The sequence below is a fragment of the Silurus meridionalis genome, chromosome 15 (genome assembly GCF_014805685.1).
Source record: "Silurus meridionalis isolate SWU-2019-XX chromosome 15, ASM1480568v1, whole genome shotgun sequence".
NCBI classification, from domain to species: Eukaryota; Metazoa; Chordata; class Actinopteri; order Siluriformes; family Siluridae; genus Silurus; species Silurus meridionalis.
The window spans coordinates 5,366,752-5,388,347 of NC_060898.1; the positions used below are offsets into that span (position 1 = coordinate 5,366,752).

At 37.3% G+C, this 21,596-nt stretch overlaps 2 protein-coding genes across 2 annotated transcripts in view; one reads left to right on the forward strand and one right to left on the reverse strand.

The window, feature by feature from the left end:
- Positions 1–10,630, forward strand: part of niban2a (niban apoptosis regulator 2a) — a 45,994-nt gene extending 35,364 nt beyond the window's left edge. The window contains exons 8-14 of the mRNA XM_046867403.1: positions 600–762; positions 2,960–3,147; positions 5,278–5,433; positions 7,301–7,414; positions 7,528–7,635; positions 8,265–8,376; positions 9,693–10,630. Of these exons, the coding sequence (XP_046723359.1) occupies positions 600–762; positions 2,960–3,147; positions 5,278–5,433; positions 7,301–7,414; positions 7,528–7,635; positions 8,265–8,376; positions 9,693–10,507 (1,656 nt within the window). The 3' untranslated portion in view covers positions 10,508–10,630. The remainder of the gene's footprint in view (positions 1–599; positions 763–2,959; positions 3,148–5,277; positions 5,434–7,300; positions 7,415–7,527; positions 7,636–8,264; positions 8,377–9,692) is intronic.
- Positions 10,631–13,056: 2,426 nt separating this feature from the next.
- slc31a2 (solute carrier family 31 member 2) lies at positions 13,057–21,261 on the reverse strand. The gene is made up of 4 exons (XM_046868719.1): positions 20,886–21,261; positions 17,476–17,548; positions 15,968–16,226; positions 13,057–13,974 (listed from the first exon to the last, which is right to left on the reverse strand). The coding sequence occupies exons 2-4, from the start codon at positions 17,546–17,548 to the stop codon at positions 13,806–13,808; spliced, it is 501 nt and encodes a 166-aa protein (XP_046724675.1). The 5' UTR covers positions 20,886–21,261; the 3' UTR covers positions 13,057–13,805.
- Positions 21,262–21,596: the final 335 nt, after the last annotated feature.

Genomic DNA, 21,596 nt, shown 5'->3' on the forward strand with positions numbered 1-21,596 from the left:
AAGACAGGTACTGAGGTAAGGGAGGTGAGGAGACCTGGGGTGTAGTCAGTATTTTGATTAATCTCATAGGTGTTTAATAGGGTTGAGGTCAGAGCTCTGTAGCAGGCCACACAAGATTTTCCATTTAAACCCATGTAAACCATATCTTCATAGAGCTGGCTTTTTTACACAGGGGAATTGTCAAGAGGTCTTGTGGTTCAAATGAAGAAAGAATTAATGATGGTGCATCCAAAGACATTCAATACAATTGTGTAACGGTTTAAGGAAGAATCACATATGGATGGAAAAATCAAGGGTCACAGTACTTTTGTCTATGTAGTGTATCATATCTGTTTAGAGTTTGCGGCGCAGTGACCTCAACTTGCAAATAGCACATGCACAGCATGCTAGAAAAGATCATGTGACACTGAATGCCTCTAAAACACACACTAATGCAACCCAATGCTATTATGAGCCTAAATTATTATTAAAATCTGGTAGGATATCCAGAATGAATATGTATGAATGATGCCCAGTTTTTCAACATGATTTGTTTTCTTGCAGCCTATTCACCCTGTGACCTCCTGTTGTTTGTGTGTGTGTGCTGGTTGATTTGTTAGATCTCGGATGCAGCATACAGGCAGGTGCTCTCTCAGACGCGAACACAGCATGAGGCGATGGTGCAGGCCTGCGAGGTAGAGCGGCCCCGTCTAGACTCAACCCTACGCACAAACATGGATCAGATCGTTTCCTCCAAAGAGCATGTTACTACAAGGATGCGTGGTGAGTGTAGACTTGTGCAACACTGAAGTGCTGCTTTGAAATTAAGACCAAGGTTTCCAGATCTTTCCACTACCTGCAAAAGCGGTTCGTTTTCTAAATCTTTGCACTGGAGATATGAGGATGATGTAGCTAACAAAAATTACGCAAGTCTTCTGTTTTCACATTGTGTCATAAAGTTCTCTGACATGGCTATTTAGTATCTGAGGCACTCTTGTATACATAAATGCACAAAAGGAAGTCTTATAGCAACCGTCATGAACAATTTCAGCAGAGGCTGGTGTCACTTCAGGCACGTGTTAAGGTCTGGCCCAAGGTTTGAATTAATTAGCAGAATTCGATATCGGCAATGATTTGGATAATAATACAGGTGTAGCGATTAGCGACACTGCGCTAACTCTAGTTTCTTTAGTTTTTTTTTTTTATCCCTGGTATTGTTGTGTATCTTTATAAGCTTAATAATAAAAATCCTGAGAGAATTAAGATTTTAACTACATTCTGCACGTAAAAAGAATTGCCTTCGGTGTGCACCAAACTGAAAAACGTACACCTTTTAATAGCGACTGAAAACACTAAACTCGGCTATCCAGCATGCAATGCAGCTATACGTGGCAGTTGCACCCAATTAAAGCTCAGCTAGTTTGTGATTTAACAAGATGGAGAGGATTGTGAGTGGCATAAAAGTCGTCGTTTGGGTACTGATCTGTTCAAACAGGGTGCACAGATGAGGTGAGAAAGCTGGAGAGACTAAAGCACTAAAAGGCTCTGAAGGTGAAGATGGGTAAGGGTTAAATCCCACCAGTGGAAATATCAGCAAGGTTGTCCAATAGCATTGTGGGTAATGCAGGACACTGGTAACCAAAGTAAAAATAGAAGAATGTATTGATAAATGAAGTGTCAATGCAGTTATTCAGGGTGGATTCTTCTGGAAGTTTGTCATATTTCTAGAGGGTTTTATGGTCTCATTCAAACCTCACCTCTTTGCAGGTACTTTTCGCCCTCTCTCTCTCTCTCTCTCAATCGTCGTTTAATTCCTCCCCTTCCTTATTACACATTAGTTTAAACTATATGCTGTAAATGCTCACTAGCTGGGAGAAATAGGCTTGGCAAGAGCTCCATGCTTTTTCTATTACAGCAGTGCTGGTAGAACTGCATTCCACAGACAGCCCTGGAGTCTGTTTACCATCAGGACTGAAACCTAGACAATTGCTAATGGTGCTGTTTATGAGATATAAAAAGCTGTTTTGTTTTTGTTGTGAGTGTGGAAATGTGATGTAATGCAGCCGAAACCGAAAAACGTGTAAAATGGGCTGAGGCTGGGAAATAGGGGTGGGAGCAAACAGGAAAATAGACATTATACTAAAGGTTTTTGAAGGCATTACAAGAATAGGATCTATCCGTCTGTCTGTCTGTCTGTCTGCATACCTACATGTTTGTGTAATCTATCTATCTATCTATCTATCTATCTATCTATCTATCTATCTATCTATCTATCTATCTATCTATCTATCTATCTATCTATCAATCATACCACTTTTTGGTGGAACTGTTAAAAATAAGAAAAAAATAATAATTAATGGAAGAAAAACATAAATGTTATATTGTCATAACCATTAAAGCACTCAGCGTTATTGGCTTATCAGATGCCGCATGTTATGGTCGAACAGTTCTATATATAACTGCAATATTAACAATTTCACCGCTTAGCTTTTAAAGGTACTTTAGGTAAAAAAAAGATTAAATCCTTTCTTCAACAGGTAAAAAAAAAATTACGTTTAACCAAATTTGATAGATTTTTACTCCTTGAGTTCACACCGATTCACCACACATGCTACACACACCTCTGATTTAACTAGGATTAGCATGCTATCTAAAGTTAGCATTAGGAAAGACCATTTTAAAATCCCTTGGTTGTTTTTCCCCCCAAGGAAATGTTTATTGCTTGCTAAGACTGAGATAACTAATATTGTTTCCTGTGATCTTTTTTTTTTGTAATGTTATATGACACTATTTTGCTTCCTTGTGTCTTGGGTTACACTCCCTTTGCGGTCAGCCTCACAAAAAAACTGCTTTTGAATACAGAAAGAAGCTTGTGTTAAACTCCGTGTTGATGTCAAAGAGACCTGCATAAACAGTGGGTGTTGATCATGTCGGTGTTGTCTAGAGTCTCACGGTTGTATTTTATTCCTGTCATGTGCAGCACGAGTGCTTGCACGTGCAGAGCAGGTCCTAAGGAGCAACGTGCAGCCTTACATCACCTCTATCCTGGAAGCTTTGATGTACCCGGTGAGCCAGGGATTCTCCGAGGTCAGAGAGGTTTTCTCCCGTGAGCTGGAGGAAATCAGCAAGAACACTGTCAATGATGGAGGCAAGGAGGTGCTCGGAAAGGTGAGTAGAACACCATGTGGCAGAACAGATGCTATGTACTTTCCATTATATGGACAAAAGAATTGGAACACCTGACTTTGTGGTTCTTTTCCAAACTGTTAACAGAAAGGTAGAAGCACACGGTCATATAGGGTGTCTTTGGAATGCAGTAGAATAAAAATTTCCCTTCATTTGAACTAGGAGACCCAAACCTGTATGACTATGTTCCTGTGCACAAAGCCAGCTCCAAAAAGATATGGTTTGCATGGGTTGGTGTGGAAGATCCAACCTATTGAACACATTTTGGATGAATTTGAAAACACTGACTGCACCCCAGGCCTCCTCACCTCACCTACTTCAGAACCTGACTTTACTAACAACCTTGTGGCTGACTGAGCACAAATCTCCACAAGCCCACCCTAAAATCTAGTGAAACATCTTCCCAGAAGATTGGAGGTTATTCTAACAGCAAATGGTGACAGAATGTGTAATTGGATATACAAAAAGCGCATAGCAATCTTATTAATCATGACTCCACAAACTTTCGTTTATATAGTATATCGTACCACATGGCATTTGAATTCTGATTGGTCACAATGTCTTTATTGGTTTTCTGGCTGTGTGAAATCAAAGGTTTATACAAATATTATATATACAGATCATTTCTATGTTTCAATCGACACTAAACATTTATTAGTGGATTTTTTTATTTTATTCTGGAACCTTCCACCAAATGAACACACAAGATATATAGAAGCTTTAACCCTTTCAACTTCAGATCAAACACACCTGAAGTAGCATGACTTTGTTGAAGAAGAGTCCAGGTGCTGAACTGGCCTGCCTGCAGTCCAGACCTTTCACCATTTAAAACCATTTGGTGCATAATGAAACGGAAAATACAACAAAGGACACCCAGAACCGTTGAGCAGCTAAAATCCTGTATCAGGCACCCTTGTGTAAAATCTAGTGAAACATCTTCCCAGAAGATTGAAGGACATAATAACAGCAAATATTATAACGGGGAAATAAATATAAAATGGAATGTTAAAAAAGCAAATTCCATTCTTATTGGTCATGCGTCCACAAAAGCATGAAGCAAAATCAACAGAAATTAATTTTTTATAGATTTGTTCATACGCCGTTTGAGCATTTTTGTTACTTAGATAATATCGAAGGGGATATTTAGCTATAAAATGTTCTTTCTACAAAATATTGTATTGGAAGCTTTGTTAGTTTATGTGATCTTTTGTTGATTATAACAGTGCCTAATTCTTGAGCCCTTTATTTAATTTCAACACAGCTTAAGTTCACAATAAGTGATACAAATTCACCATATAGTTCATCAGTTCATAAGAACATTGATTTATTGTTTTTTCAACCCTATATTGTGTTGGGGTCAAATTTGACGTGTATTCAAATTATGATATGTAAAAACACGTCACAGACAAATGAGTGGAGCACAGGCGCACATGAGAAAAACATATAAGGAGCAAATTAAAAGAATTAGATACTGTGATTCTTTTAATATGAACACGCACACCTTGTCAATGTTCAGTATTCAAGTCAAAAAACGTTATTTTTTTAACACGCACAGACACAAATTATGTTGTCATTGTTCAATGTTCAATTTGAGAAAGAGAAAAAATATGCTGTTCTATTTGACTGTCATTTTGTGCAAAATTAAGTTTGATTATGTAAAAAGGTTTGACCTCTTTCCTAACATAAAACTGCGGGTCAATTTTGACCCATAACACAAGAGATGTCACTATGGTTAATATTATTAAGTAAAATAAAAAATAAACAAGCAATTTATTTCAGATAAATAGTTCACGTGGCGAAACAAATTTAATGTATAACAGTGTTTACATGGTTATCAATGCATAACAAGTTAGCTATATGGTTAAAAATAATATTGGATGATAATCGTTGTTCTTTGAGCATTTTGGGCTGGATTAAGTCATGGGTCAAAATTTGACCCGCTAACAAAATATGTGGGCAGCTTTCTAACACATTACAAGGGTTAATTGTAATGTACCTGTTGATTGATTGATGACATGATAGTATTAATACAGCAGTTGTGCATTTTTTTTGTTTGTTTTTATGTACATATGTAACCAATGACAACCTAATTGTCACGTTCTCTTCCTCCAGCATATGGAGAAGGTCTCCATGTTGGCCTTTCACCCAGTGAAAATGCAGAGCTGCTATGAGAAAATGGAGCAGCTAAACCTGGAGGGCCTGCAGCAGAGATTCGACGTGTCTAGCCCTTCGGTGTTCATTCAAAGAGCTCAGATCCTCATGCGAGAGGTCAGGGCATTTCCTGTCAACCTGGCAACGCTTTCATACCTGCTTCATTTAATCCCATTTTGTCTCTAAATATTCTATTCACTGCATGAATTACGCATGTTAGCGGCATCTGCTTTCTATTGAGAAAGTAAGTTTGCTTAATGTTTGGCTTATTAACAAAACAGAGGAGCTCGAACTGGAATATCTCGTTTTTAATCGTCATACAGTCACCTCAGTGGTATCCAGTTTGGGAACGTAGTTGTAGCAAGATTCAAGACATAATAGATGAAGCAATAGTGACCTCCTGTGACCACATCCGATACTACTGGAAAAATAAAACCATAGAGTACACCGTAGTGCAGGGGTCCTCTACCCTAAAATCTCTCAGCCTTATAAGTACAGATTATTTCATGAGCACAGTAATTCAAACCCTTTCAATATTAGACTTATGAAGTGTATTAGTTCCTTTTTATTCTAAAACTGTTCACCAAAATAACACATTAGAACATTTAAAAGCATTAGCCCTGTCAACTTTAGGTAAAACAAACTTGACTGCATATAATAAGAACTTTATATTTTATAACCCCAGTTCCAAAAACAGTTGGGACACTACAATTTAAATAAAAACAAAGATTTGCAAATCTTATGAACACATTTTATTCACAATAGAACATAGAAACATGTTCTGAACATGAACATGTTTAAAATGAGGTACCATTTTAAGGAAAAAGTAGTCAGAAATGTTTATTTCTTTTTGGAAACCATGGACACCAAGTCCTCTGGACTAAAGAGGAGAGGGACCATCTGGCTTGTTATCAGTGCTCAGTTTAAAAAGCCACATTCTGATGGTATAGGTATGCATTATTGCCTGTGGAATGGGCAGCTTGCACATTTGAAAAGGCTCCATTAATGCTGAAGTGTATATACAGTTTAGAGCAACCCATACTTCCATTCAGGAAGGTCTTGCATATTTGAGTAGCATGAATTTGTAATAGAAGTGTCCAGGTGCTAAACTGGCTTGCCTGCAGTCTAGACCAGGGGTTTACCAACCTTTTTAAAACTGAGAGCTACTTCTTGGGTACCGATTTAATGTGAAGGGCTACCAGTTTGATACACACAGTTTTCAGTTTGATCTGAAATAACAAATTTGCTCAATTTACCTTTTATTATATGTGTCTATGTGAAGACACTGATCATGTAATGATTTCTAATAATAATTATCAACAATGATTTAACAAAGTAGGAAACAGCTATTTTTAGAAAAGGCCCGCGGGCTACTCATGCGTCCTTGCGTGCTACCTGGTGCCCATGGGCACCACGTTGGTGACACTTGGTCTAGACCTTTTACCATTTGAAAACATTTGGTGCATTATCAAACAAAAAATACAACAAAAGGACAGTCAGAACTGTTGAGCAGCTAGAATCCTGTATCAGACACACATGGCATATTTGCATTTGCACTTTTTGAGACATGTTGCAACCATCAAAGTCAAAAGGACCCTATTATTTTTCCTAAAATGGTATATATTCTCAGTTTAAACATTTGAAATGTTTTTTGTTGTTGTTTTATCGTGAATAGAATATGGATTTATAAAATTTGCAAACCATTGCATTCTGTTTTTATTTACATTTTGCATTGTCCAAAATTGTTTTGGAATTGGGTTTATATATTTTTTGCTTCGAAAATCATAATATAACAATATTTTTTATATATTGAATTGATATTATTGTCATCATATAAATACCAAAATAAGAGAATTTATTAGAATATGTGTGAGAATGAACAAGTTGGATCTTCAACCCTGGAGTTTGTATAGAGCCGGGGTGTCGTGATTGAATCCCACAATTTCTTATTTTGCCACTAAAGATCCTCTGTTTTCCAACACAGCAAATGGACAATGCCGTGTACACTTTCGAGCAGCTACTGCACCAGAAAATGGAGGAACAGTCAGGAGAGGAGCTGATTAAATCCATCCATCGCTGCCAGGACCGAGTACTAAAGGTGGATTTTATTATTATTATTATTAATATTATTATTATTTAGGAGGTGTAAAAGAAAAACACTTTTTTTAAAGGTCACACAAAAAGCTGTGCATTTGTTCTTCTAATTGGCAGAAATACGACTATGACAGCAGCACCGTTCGTAAGAAGTTCTTTAGAGAAGCCCTGCTGCAGATCATCATCCCGTACATGCTGAAACAGATCCATCCCGTCTATGCTCCTGTAAGTATGACTCATGCATTCTTGGTGCACCTGCGTATCTGCTCGATCTCACTTTGTTCCACAACAATGTCCTCGTGCACAAAGCAAGCTCCATCAAGAGATATGGTTGGCATGGAAAGATCTTCAAAGGCCTGCTATAGAGCTCAGACCTCAACCCTATTGAACACTTTTGGGATGCGTTGGAATGCTCACAGCACTTTATTGTTGCATCCCAGAGGTTTCTGGATCTGATGAAAACTTCTAGTCTTAATTATATGCCCTGTGAACCTTTGGCAAGTTTCCAAACCAAACATGTAGAACGTGGCAGCTGCTGCAACAAGTCCAGCCCTTTGCTAGTTTGTATGCCTGAAATATCCGCAGAATATTTTTCAAATAGAAAAGCAGAAAAACTATCACAGAATTTTAATAACGATTTCTACAAGCCACTCAACCATTTATTTGTGAGCTAATCCACTATAAAGAATCTCATGTTAAAAACAAAGAGAAAATAGGTTCATGTCCTACTCGTTTTCATTTAGAACACACCATCTGCTCTTCCAAATAATGCATTTTGTATTTGATTACTTCTCTGCATTTATTCAGAAAGATATACATAAATAAACATTTCTGTTTCCTTGTATTCTTCTCAGGAACTGCCCAAGTTCAAAGAGCTCATCTTCGAGGATTTCTCCCGCTTCATATTAGTGGAGAATATTTTCGAAGAGGTCGTCCTTCAGTCAGTCACTAAAGACATCATGATGGGTAAGAGGAGGCTCGAACACTTAGGTGTAAACATGTTTTCCCTCAGTTGTAACATTTAACACTTAGATGCATAAACGAATCGATCGTGATCGACTTTCTGCTAGTTATCATGGAATAAGCTCACCTGGATACTGTAAACCTGTACTCAAGAACTCCTGCTGTTATCACAATAGCCATCCTGTGTCAACTTGTTTTAGACTGAATGCAGACAACAGCAGCTACAGTGGGTACAAAGCATCTAAAATCATTTAGAAAATAAAACTTACTTTCGGCTTCTCCCATTAGGGGTTGCCACAGCGGATCATCCGCATGTTTGATTTGGCACGTTTTTATGCTGGATGCTCTTCCTAACGCAACCCTCCCCATTTATCCGGGCTTGGGACCGGCTCTAAGAGTGGCTGCAGCGGTGAGAGCGCCGCATCCTAACCACTAGACCACCAGGGACCCTAAAATAATTTAGAAATTAATGGTGTGCAAAAGCCTACATAATATAACGGGCTCTAATTTTACGATTTTTTTGTTCTTCCACAAACCCTCTTGAGGTTCAGAGGGTGACTCTGAAGGGGCTGACAGGTCTTCTGCTCAAAAACTTTCTCACATTGTGTAACATAGTGTACCATCACTAATCTGCCACTGCTGGGCCCTTGAGCAAGGCCCTTAACTCTCAACTACTCAGTTGAATGAATTCGCTCTGGATAAGAGCATCAGTCAAACCCTATTTAAATGTATTTTACTGTGTACAATATTCTTTTTTTTTTTCCAAATTAATAGTTAATAGTTAAAATTGTAATAACATGTTGATGGTGCCCTCTGTCCCTCTGCCTGGCCAATTGGTACAAATCCTTTTCTCCTTCCTTAGTGTCTAACCTCTCATACAGCTCCTCATATGCCTTTTCTTGTACTCCTGCCTACTTTTCTCATCACACTGTCGATCCCAATGCTGTTTCGCCAACCGCTTCCTTCTACAGACCACCATCCGAAGCAGTCTAGCTACACTGTCCCCTGCCAACACATTAGTCTTAAATCTCTTTCAGGTTTCATCTCCTGTATAGAATATAGTCTACCTGTGTGCACCTTCTTCTTAAAATAAGTATTTACCACTGCCATTTCCATTCTTTTAGCAAAATCTACCACCTTCTGGATGAAAATCAGCTGCACTGACTAAATTATAAAAAAGAAACTCTGGTTTGTGTAGGTGAAAGAAGAGATATGTCGAATTGTGAAAGAGCCGTTTTTGCTTAAAAATACATCTTAGGACATGTTGGACATTTTCAGGAAATGGTAGCAAAAGCTTAATTCAATCTTTTTGTGTGCAGCTGTGAAGGAGGCGGCCAATCAGAGAAGGCACAACCTGTACAGGGACAGCATCATCCTGACCAACAGTGACCCAAACCTCCACCTGCTGGACGAGAACTCCGTCGACTGGACCAGCCATTACAGAGAAGGAGGGGAGAGCCGGAACACAAAACGCAGACAGGTCGTATCCATGATCATTGAAGAGGGCATGGGGCAGATACCTTACGGCTCCTGTCTGGAGGTACCTGGTGTGGAAGAGATTCCAGAGGAGACTGAAACGCAGATGGTTGAAGACTTTGAAGAAGACTCGGTTTTCAGTGAAGATCTCCAAAAGCAGCCAATCATTCACGTAGCGCCAAAATCCCTGGACGAGCCAAGCTCACCGGACGACGTCCAGCAGATCCGTCAGCTCATCAAACCAGTGCTTGAAGTGGTTCTTCCTACAGCAGAGAACACTAAACCAGTGCTGACCAACGGAATTCTGCCTCTGGAGGAAGGCGAGGAGATAGAGGCCATCACCACAGTAAAGGAAACGATTCCAAAGGACTCTGCTATCGCCAGTGCCATTCAGGAGCTGGAGAACGCCGTTCAGGATGAAGAATGCAACATGGACTCTGACGTTGAACTCCCTCAAGCGTCTATCGATTCCAGTCCTCGGCATTATGACGACAGCGGATTTCAGTCTCCGACCAACGAGCACGGAGAGGAAGAGCGTCATCGGCCGATCGCTGCGGAGATGAAGGGTGAAGGCGAGCCAGTGGATCCTGAGCTGGTGATGGTGATGTTGGAGCAGGAAGATGAAGAGTCCGAAGATGGTTCACAGGCCAAAGACTAAAAAGTGGAAATGACGGAAGATTTCGAACCTAACATTTAATCCAGGACTGCTCTTTTTTTTTTCTTCTTTTTTTTAAATACAGAAGGTTTGCAGCAAAATAATTATATTTCAGCAAGTGAACATTTTTCTTTTCCTTTCTTCTCGTTTATTATCAATATTCATTCTTCTTCTTTCTTCTTGTTTATTATCCTATTTCTGGATAATCTTGAAATAAGTTGAATAATCAGTTTGATAATTATATTCATGGTATTTGACTGGGTTTTTTTTATTTATTATAATTTTTTAAATATATACTGTATATGACAGAGACCAAATGTTCATCATTTGCATTTAATTTTAAACAGTGGCAATCCAATGGCAATCAAGTCTTTTTTTGTTTGCTTATATACATATATATAATATGTATGTATATAAACAAACTACATGAGGCAATAATACGAATATATTATATATTACTGCTACATGTAGCTTAAAAATGATCATAACCAGGCACTATTTTTTGCCACTTTCGCTTTCTTTATAACTGCCAATCACACGTCTATCTTGAATGACACTCAAGCCTTTGTTCCATTTAAATACTTGGATGCTATTTAAATATCGGCGCATCAACATTATTCATTTTTATATATCTTTCTAAACTTCTGATACCGTTTGCTGTATTTTAATACATATTTATATACAAAGGGAAATGAGGACAGAAAATGTTTCTGGGATTGAAACGGTGTATTTATTTGTTTTTCCTGTGTTATTAATTCCATTGTTAACTTAGTTGCAAGAGAACGTCACGTTTTTCCACATAGCACTTGTCACTTGGTGTCATCTCTATGCTAATTACATCTGAGAATGTTTGTTTTTGTTGTTGTTTACTTCAATACAACCCTAATTTCATCTTGTGGGTAGACATGACTAACTGTAACATGGCTTTTAAACACAGCTTGTGCTGGTGTTCAGGGTCCTTAAAAACCTACCATGTGATTAGAGACTTATTTGTTGTTCCTGTCTTTTGGAATTGGAGCAGGCCGATGAAAAGACATCAGCACAGACCTGTAAAGAGGGTGCCAACTTCGGGTATTTTGATGGAATGGAGCAGGAGATTGGCTCTTTTCGTTGAATTCCATGTCCAGTTATTTTCAGTTGTTGAAATTGATGGAATTTGTATCTTTTTTTCTTCTCCTCTTCTTGAAATCTGTGATGACAGAAACTTCATCACTTTCCCTTTTTATTCACCTACAGCTTCTGTAGAAACAATCTTCTGGTTGTTGTGGATCCCTGAAGTATTTTACTGCAGTGAATGAATCGTTTTCCACCTATATTTATTAACCCTTGTATTTTTTTACCCTGTATGTTTTTAATCTTCCAGTAACCAAACTCTGTGCTATTCTGTTTGATAGGAATAAACTAATAAATCTATCTGTTAAACAGTTTCTCTTTTCTTCCCCCCTCCAGCATTTATATAGTTTAGCATTATGGTTAGGGATTATGGTGAGAATCATCTGAAAGAAATACATACATTGGGTGTGTACAATTTTTAGGATTGGTCCAATCTCACCACAACATACATATGAGATTCTTTTCCTTTCTGATCTATCCACAGCTTTGACCGTGGCATCTGATGTGTTTTGTGAACTGTCCTGTACCAATCAAGTCACAAATACAGCTATTTTCACACATAGTGAGAGAACCGTAGATTTGGTTAGTGTCTCAGAGTATTAAAATCTTTGAGAGACAAAATGCAGTGGAATCAAAAGATTGAGACTAGTTTTGTAAAATGGCAATAAATGGCAGCACAAGGCTGCATGCACAGTCACAGGGAGCACCGACCTTAAGTCAGTGTGCCAAAAGACACAGTCCTGTGTACTCTGAAGACGAAGCTCCTGCTCAAAGGTCGCCGTTTTGACACCACTGCGGAGATCCAGCGCAAATAGCAGGTCATTCGAAAAGAAGACTTTCAAGACACATTCCAAAATATTGCTGTGCAAGGGGACGATTTTGAAGGTGATGGTCTGCCATCTTAGATGAATAAAGTACTTTCTTGTAAACAGAGCTGGTCTTGAATGCTTTTTGATACATCCTCGAACTTTCTCATTGTTTAAGTGAATTTAATACTTTATAGGTAAATAGTGTAATAAGTAATTAGGGGGCAGAGTAACCTATATTATTTCTTCTTGGAAAGAATGGAGGAAATTGAGGAGGAGCTTCAGAACTTTTGTACTAAATTGAATCCAAATATGAAGGTAGTGGGGTCAAGTTCACTCTATTTTAATTAGTATTTCACTACTGCTCCTACAAATTAATCCAATAAGCACAAGACAGCATCAGAATAATTTTGTACACTAAACAGTCTGTAATGGGATACTTGGCTGGATGAGCACAAATCTCCACAAAAAAGTGGAGGTTATTATAGCAGCAAATAGGAACTAAATGTCAAACAGGAAGCTTATGGATAGGTGTAAACAAACACTTGTGTGTATATATAATGTGTACGAACACAAAGTTCAGCTTCTTAATAATCCTTAATTTTCTGTAACTGAATGAAAAAACAATCAAAATATTAGTCAAAGCAATTTAATCTAAAAACAGATTTTGCTCAAAAGTTGTGGCACATTTGTTAGAAAACAGTAGCAGTAGTAAAGATTTGTTTAAAAAAAAAATCCTTTTTTCATTAATCACTTCTGCTTTTTCACACTTACTTAATATACATCCTGTACAGAAAAAAAAAAAAAATCAGTGAAGTGAGTATTATGTTCATCATGAGTTTTAAAAGATGTGCAACCTGGGGAAATTTACAATATGACTAAATCTCTCATAAGGGAAGTAAATTAATCACATGGCTGCTTGCTAGAGCTACGCTGTATTCACATTCACACATTATACTGCACTATATAGTGGCAGTGACCTTTACTCACCATTATCTGGTCACCTGACACCATGATCTAACAGGAGATCAGGTGTCCCAGGTCTAAAGCCTAGAACTCATGATTATAGATGGACATGAAACATATCATATAACCAGAGATTGCACTTTTTAAAAATACAGTGGGTTAAAACCTGTTAAAAACAATCTGCATTCTAGGATAAGATGCAATTATGATGAAGTTAAAACAGCATGGTGTTCTCTTAATAATAATAATAAAAAGACCCACATGCAAATTTCCAAAACATCACATCCCACTTTTGCATACAGAGTACAAACAGCTGACCAGCTTTGGCACCGAGATGTAATTTGTCAGGTTTTGTCAGTCTAGAATAAGAAAAGGAAATAAATCCCTGATTGTTAGCAGCTACTTTACTCAGTCAGTTATATCATATAATTTGAAAGAGGGAAAGCGATGAAGTAGCCTAACAAAGAACCCACAATCACTCCAAGGAATATCCAAACGTTGTAGGACATCACGCAGAGCATGATCATGTACCCCAGAACCACCTGAACAATATGCAGTCCTGTCCTGGCGCCGTGAAAAAGCCATCTGTAATAAATAGAGACAAGCACCACATTAGTGCGCCACAACGTCTCAATTAGAACAGAAGTCCATTGTTAGTTCCTAATGGAAAGTCAAGTTGGAGCTCATTGTCATTCCTATAGAGAGCTTGGATATATTGGAGCATTTCTCTAGGACCGTGATGCAACACTGAACAAGACTACACCATTTGCGATACATAGCAGTGTGAGACGAGTGCAGGACAATAAAGTCACAGACCAGACAGATTAGATACAGAGGTCAGTATATACACAGAACATGGGCAATATACTGTAAAATATTGAATAAATATAGCGGCAATTTTTCTCAAAAAACAAACACTGTGAATAAGTGTACATTGTTTTTTTTTTTTTTTTAAAGAATCATTTTAATAGTTAAATATGGATTAAATAACCACACTCATACTGTAAATTTAATGACTACTTGTACACCTTGTGACAGCTGAACAATGCATAAAATCATGCAAGTACAGATATTTAGTTCAAACCAAAGCAAGCAAAAACCCAAGCAAAACTGGACAAAAATTAAAAAAACTTCCATTGGTATCTTTCCCATCTTTAGTTGTTCAGTTCTGGTGACCCTCTGCCCATTGTAGCCTCAGGAGTGGAATCTGGCATGGTCTTTTGCAATATTTAAGACCCACCCAGCTGAAGGTTTAGCATGTGTGACATAAGATGCTTTGGTGCTCATCATGGTTGCAGAAAGGTGGTTATTTGAGTTATCACAGTGCAAAAAGTCCTCATCTAGTCAAGACTTACAACCTTAATTCCAGCCATAAAAACATAAATGATCTTATTTTAAGAATAAAATACTGTGCAAAAGCAGGTTGTCTAGGATTATTAATTGTTTTAAGATTGTTTATCTTTTACTTGGTTAGCAAAGCTTAAGGTTTTAGCTACATTTTACCTGCAAATTAAGCTTAATTACCATCATAGATATCATTTGAGGGCAACCATGTTTCTTTCAAGACTTATTTTAGCTGTAATGACTGGTTTTTAAGGTAAAGTAAAAATTGCTCAATAATCACATTTGTTCATTAGTATAATTTATTCCAATAAATAATGCTTTTTTTTGTCAACACCACCACATTTATTTACAACCTAATAACAATTTATAAGACTCGTAAGTCACCAGACTCTTTATAAACATTATCCAGTATTAAGTTTTTACTTTTTTCTACAGAATACTTGTTGTTTTTACTAAGGTATTCTGTAGATTAGTGTTACTTTCTCATGTTGAATATCTTTCAGTGTTCAGTAATGACAAAAGACATTCAATAATGTTTTATGTTGCAATAAGTTTATTTTGAAGTATTTTTGTAGTATTTTAAGAAGCAACAAATTAAGATTTTGCTTTGTGTTTGCATGGTAACTACTGTGTGTGTTTTAAGACGGTCTTTTTTTGAATAAATAATTGCTGGCAATATGCATTAATAGTAATCTTGTTTCTATTTCAAATGCTTTGTCTCATTTTGAAACGATGACATTAAATTAGCAGCAATTTTGTTTAGTTGCTCTGGTTTTAAGATGTTTTCACACAAATTAACAAAAGCAAACTGTTTAAAACGAATCTTTTCTAAGGCCTAGATATGTTTTAGTGCATTACAGATCATTTGAATTCTTTCTTGTCTCCATCTTCTTAAATCATACCAGTAAATAAACTGCTGCTTACAGGATGTTTTTGGTTTTTCGCACCACTCCGTGTCAACTTTATGGAATCCCAGGGGATCAGCAGTTTGGAAAATGCTCAAAACCACCCCACCCGGCCCCAACAAACACCCAATTTCTGATGTTTACTGTAAAAATTAGCTGAAGCTCTTGACCTGTTTCTGCATGATTTTATAGATTGTATTACTGCCACCTTATTGGCTTACTATTGCTTACTGCATCAATATCAGCCAATCAGGTCAAAACATCCAGTGTCCAACATGTCTACTGCAAAATCTCTGCAACCCATAAAGTTTGAGAATATACCACATTACCTGTTTACAGTGGTAGAAGTGCCGAGAACAGGGGCAGTCATATTTTCTGTGGAAGCCAGAGAAACTTGAGAGGGACTGTTAGCGAGTGATGATGTGCTCTCAGGATGTTCCAGTGCTGGAGAAATGCAGGGTGGTGATGAAGAGGAGGCATCAGTGGCTAGATGACCTTCGGACCGTTTCACAAGAACGCTCTTCCACAACTTAAGGAACTCGTACAATACTGTCAGCAGCAGTACCACAATGACTGAAAGAACCATTCCTGTTGGCAGAAGAGAGCATTTCTGTTAAAAAAAAATTCATAGAATCCTCTACTTCGACTGCCTATAGACCCAACAGACTGCACTAAAACATCCGACCTACCATAGTACGAGGTGTTATCAAAACGTTTTGAGACTGGTTCTGTTTACCAGAAAGTACTTTGTTTCTCTACTTTCAAAATAGTTCCCGTGCACAGCAATACAGCATTCCCAGCATTCCTGCCACTTCTGGAATACGTCCTGCAAGTCTTAATTTCTAAACGTGTCAAGCACCTTCTGTGATTCACGCTGGATCTTTACAATAGCATAAAAACGGCAACCTTCGAGCTGGATCTTCATTTTCCAAAAGAGGGTGAAGTCTGCAGAAGCTTAACCTATCAAGTAGTGACAGGGTGCATTGTCAGTGTTCTGACTTCCATGATGGAATAGCAGTCTTTTGGCACACTGACTTATGAAGATCAGTGATCCCTGGGACTGTGCGATCTGTTGGCATGTTACAAAACTAGTCTTGAAACATTTGGATACCACCTCGTAGCTGTAGTACAGCTAGCCATATACATTATTCTGTTCGAATATTGGAATTGCGTTTGTGTCCTTAAAATAAAGAAATACAGCAAAATGCTGTGCAAAAAGAAAAAGCAAGGAGCTGTGACTAAATAAAAAGAAATAGCCCTGACCCCTGAATCTTCTCAAACTGATTAGCCAAGCTACAAATTTGTCCCCTATTGATTTCAAACATAATGTAGGTGATAAGCAGATAAAGCAGAACAGCAACTTGAGAAAGTTGTTCTCGTGGTTTAGGATTACGATCAGTCCGTGACTTGACCGTGTGACTGTAGGTTTCATGTGTGTCATTACAGGGCAGTTATAGCGTGACTACAGTCTTGTGGTTAAGCATTTACACCAGCATAGTTTATATATTGCTTGTTTGCCTTGGTCTATACATCAAAATCCCCCCAGTGAATCTTTCCAAGTGTGTTTGAGAGTTTGCATTATTCCATTAAAATCTTTTTAATTCTATATATTACGAAGGTGAAAGTACTATGCAACATGTTCAGCCTTGTTGTTTGACAAATATGTAAACTTTTAATGCTTCATGTAATAATCCATCTCAGCATAACTTCTTCCTGCTTCAAACTAATCATTTAGCACTAGTTTACAAATGAAAGAAGTTCGTTCTCTTAAACTGAAGCCCAGCCTGAAGAAACACGAACAGGCATGTAGAGGAGTTTGTTTGGGTTTCTCGTGTACCTCCAGGTCCGTGTACACTCCAGAAGTCAAAGAGCAATGTGACGGAGCTCGACGCTTCAAAGTGCATCTGCATCTGAAAGGAGAAAGGATAGCGATCAAAATGATAGTGGTTACAGGAAAAATTGTAAAGAACATCGAAAGAAAAAAAAAAAACACTGATTTTCTATCATCACATTTCATATCTTTACATTATTTTATTTGTTACATGCTAATTTTTTTTTATTGGAATTTTTATTCAGTAAAATGATTATAAATAGAACATTCAGATTATTGAACATTTGCAGTCAGACTCTTTGGGAATTATGCAGCCCTGGAAAGGCATTTCTCAATGTTTGACATGATTTGCATGTTCGGGCCTGCAAACAGGAACAAAGCATCATTCTGCTCTGTTTTTGGTGGTCAGGGTGTGGGCGGTGCTTCAAGCTGGGGTGATCAGGAAAGAAACCATTCCCCCCCCATGTAGTCGTTTCGCAGTGAGGGATTTTACAGAAGGGGAGGAAGGTGACGGTATATACGTATGTTTTACATGTGCTGAGGAAAAAATATATTATGTACAGCAATTATGTACAAAAAGCATACATTCATATACATTTTGCATAAGTAGCTAAGCTATTTTAGCAAAACTAGTTAGCTAGATGTTTCTAAAACATACCCATAGACATGAACCTAATGGATTGAAGTCTTCTGTTGTTCTAGGATATTCTCTACACATGTATGGATTTATTTTGTTTGCATTGAAGTAGTGGCACAATAACAAACTACTGATTTTTGCATACTGCTTTATTTATTTAAAATGTATTCCTTTTTTTTGCCATGTCAGCATTCCATTAGGACGTCCAGATATTTTCTAAATAAAAGCCTGGAGTAATATTGTTAGGTACAGGACAATACATTTATGGCATCAGACGCCCTTATCCAGAGTGACATTTCTCTCATTCATACAACTGAACCGATATTTCGTTAAGGGCCTTTCTCAGGGGCCAAGTTGTAGCAGTTTGGTTTGGCTGGGATTTAAACTCATGACCTTCAGTTCCAAAGTACAATGCATTAACCACTACGCTACCACATCACAGTGTTTATGCCATGGTCACTAGGGATGGTTGACAGACTTCAGACTATATCACGCTATTTCTTTCTTTTTTTTTTTTTTTTTTTGCTGTAACGATATGAACGACAATATGAAAGTCGTAACGTTCAACACTATCTTTTCACTTCAGCATACAGCCTCGAGAGCCATGCAAACAACATGAAACCACTACTTTTCATCATCAAACACTAAAGTATATCAATCAAACAGTCTAATAGAATTTCAATTTTATTTTACAGACTAATATTCCAATGACACCAATACTAGCAAAATTAGAAAGAAGTTTAAAAAAAAATTATAATAATAATAGAAATACAATATATTTTATAATGAAATAAAAGTGCATTTAATGTTTAAATAATGCAAATCGAACAATTGAACCATGCTCCAAAGCACCAAAACAATCTATAAATACAGTAATGATTCGAATTGCATCATCGCATCATCATAATTATCTTTTCCTTCCGGCATGTAGATAACCGCGTTATCAAAAGCTCTTTTACAACATGAGAAGCTTGGAGCAGTTGCAGAATCATTTCTCTAGCATTGATGTTTAGTCATGTTAACATTTAAAAAACTTTCTTTCGGCTTCTCCTATCAGGGGTCGCCACAGCGGATCATCCGCATGTTTGATTTGGCACGTTTTTACGCTGGATGCCCTTCCTAACGCAACCCTCCCCATTTATCCGGGCTTGGGACCGGCACTAAGAGTGGCTGGGGTTGGTTCCCTGACCAGGGATCAAACCCGGGCCGCAACGGTGAGAGCGCCGCATCCTGACCACTAGACCACCAGGGGACCTTTAGTCATGTTTACATTGATTCTAGAAATTGAAATTAATACAAATTTTTTTTCCCCCAATGTCTTTTGTTTCAAATAGGCTTCCACTCAAATGCTCACAATTTTGCACCATGTTTAACTTTTTCTAACAAAATTCTTTGTACGTTTTCTGTTTGTGTTCAAATGTAAGTTTAGCATACGTAGCGTAAATGTCTACCGACTCTATATTTGTCTAAACAGATTACACTATAAATCTGAGAACATTTAGAAATTAAAAATATATACAACATATGATTATTGGAGAAAGGTTCAGAAGACACAACATACTTTGTTATTTGATCATGGTGACCTCAGCTTTAAGAAAAAATAAAACACACCAGTGGTGTTGTATCAATGGTTTATGGCATTCTCTCTACCTTCTGATAAAGAGAAACATGTACACATCTTTCTCAACACTCTTTCTTGATTTTTGTCATCACGTGGAACAAAACGAGGAATTGCATCACCACAATGTAAAAAGTACAGGAATGCACCAACAAGCAAACAATGTGGAGTGAAATGAGAAGTAAGAGAATTCAGAAGGGAACAAATAAGTCAAGTAAAAAGTAAAAAAAAAAAAGTTTTAAAAAGGTTATAAATGATCTAATGATCAAATAATCTAGTAAAATGTGCTTATTAGGAAAGTCGGCAGATTTTTCTGACCTGCTCCTGCTGAGCAGCTTTTATCTTCTATAAACAGAAGATTGAAGTGAACTATTTGTACACGTAGTTAGACATAACTACTGCAGTTGAGAACACTACAGCATGGGCTCTTGAAAAGTCAGGGACCATTAAGTGTAAAATCAGGTCCATAGACACCCTCAGTATAAATGTATTTGATTTGATGTATATTGCCACTGCAATCTGATACAGTAAGATTTTGTCTATTCTTTTAATTCGTCAACTATCCAATCACAGAACACACTCGGTCCAAGTTGACATTGTTTGAGTTCTGTGAGATTACATTCAACCAATTCATTTGTAAGGGTATTGGTTTCCAGAAGAATAAATAATGATAAACCTAATAAATAATTTAAACATAACAGACAGCTTCATGAATCTATACAATCGATTCTAACTGGTGTGACCTTTTTTTCTGGGGGGTGGGCAGTTCTGTTAAAGTAGATAGCTTATTATAGTACTGTTTATATTTGGAGATTGTGATCATCGTTCCTGGGATGAAGGCAAAACTGATTTCAGATCATAGACGGTGTGATTAAAATTGTGAAGTTAATGTTCAAGATTAGTGAGCTAATCATCAGAATAAAGGAGGTTATGATCAAAATGAAGGGTTTGAAATTCAAGATCAGTGAGGTTGTCACTCAAAATGAAAGTGGTTGTCATAATGATTAAGGAGGTTGTGAGAAAAATCAAGGAACGCACAGATGACAACACACCAAACTTCACTTCCCTAAACAGAATTTTTCCACACGAGCAGTGAAAACACTCACCAACAAAATACATTTAAAAAAAAACAATAAAAAAATAAATAACTGCATGACATACCTTTGGGACGACTTTTCTGGATCCTGCAGTAGAAACTGTGGCTTTACTCCAGTGTTTGTTGTCTGATCGACCAGCACAATATTAGTTGGAACTGTCTGACAGCTGCATTCCCTTCCTGCGTTTATTTCTAATGATCTTAAAATAAAAAATAAAAAAAATCTCGTTTCATTAGCACATGTATATTACACACACACACAAATATGTGTGTGTGTGTGTGTGTGTGTGTGTGTGTGTGTGTGTGTGTGTGTGTGTGTGAACCCCAGTGCACAATGCACTTTTATTAAAATCAACAGATTTTAATCTAAAATGATCTAAAACGATATCCAGAGAGTTCTTGGCTCTTGAATCCTACATTGGTTCACTATCTTAGTGGAAGCACGCTATATAAATAAACGTACCCACGCAGTGAATACAAAATCAATCCTCACTCCCTAGATGAATGCACTATAAAGGAAACAATGTATGGTTTTAGTGTTCTTTTAGTAGTCCACTAGAAAGGTTTTTGATATTCGGCCATGTAAAACGACTCTTGCCTCGCCTTTCTGTTGATCGGCGCTTCTAATTGGTCACTTATAATATTATGCATTTGATCATCTTTCTTTACGAATTTTAAAACATGTATAATAATATACATGTCTTATACATTTGAGAATTGTACCATACCGTGCAAATATCATTGAATAATTTGTTTAAAAAATATTGATTTATTTT

Bases quoted from the DNA above. Each gene is read 5' to 3' on its own strand.
- slc31a2 (XM_046868719.1), bottom strand. From the start codon at position 17,548: ATGCAGATGCACTTTGAAGCGTCGAGCTCCGTCACATTGCTCTTTGAC. The intron at 16,227-17,475 runs GTACACGAGAAA...TTCTGCCAACAG, and splicing joins GAGTGTACACGGACCTGGAG to GAATGGTTCTTTCAGTCATT. The intron at 13,975-15,967 runs GTAATGTGGTAT...TATTTATTACAG, and splicing joins ACTTCTACCACTGTAAACAG to ATGGCTTTTTCACGGCGCCA.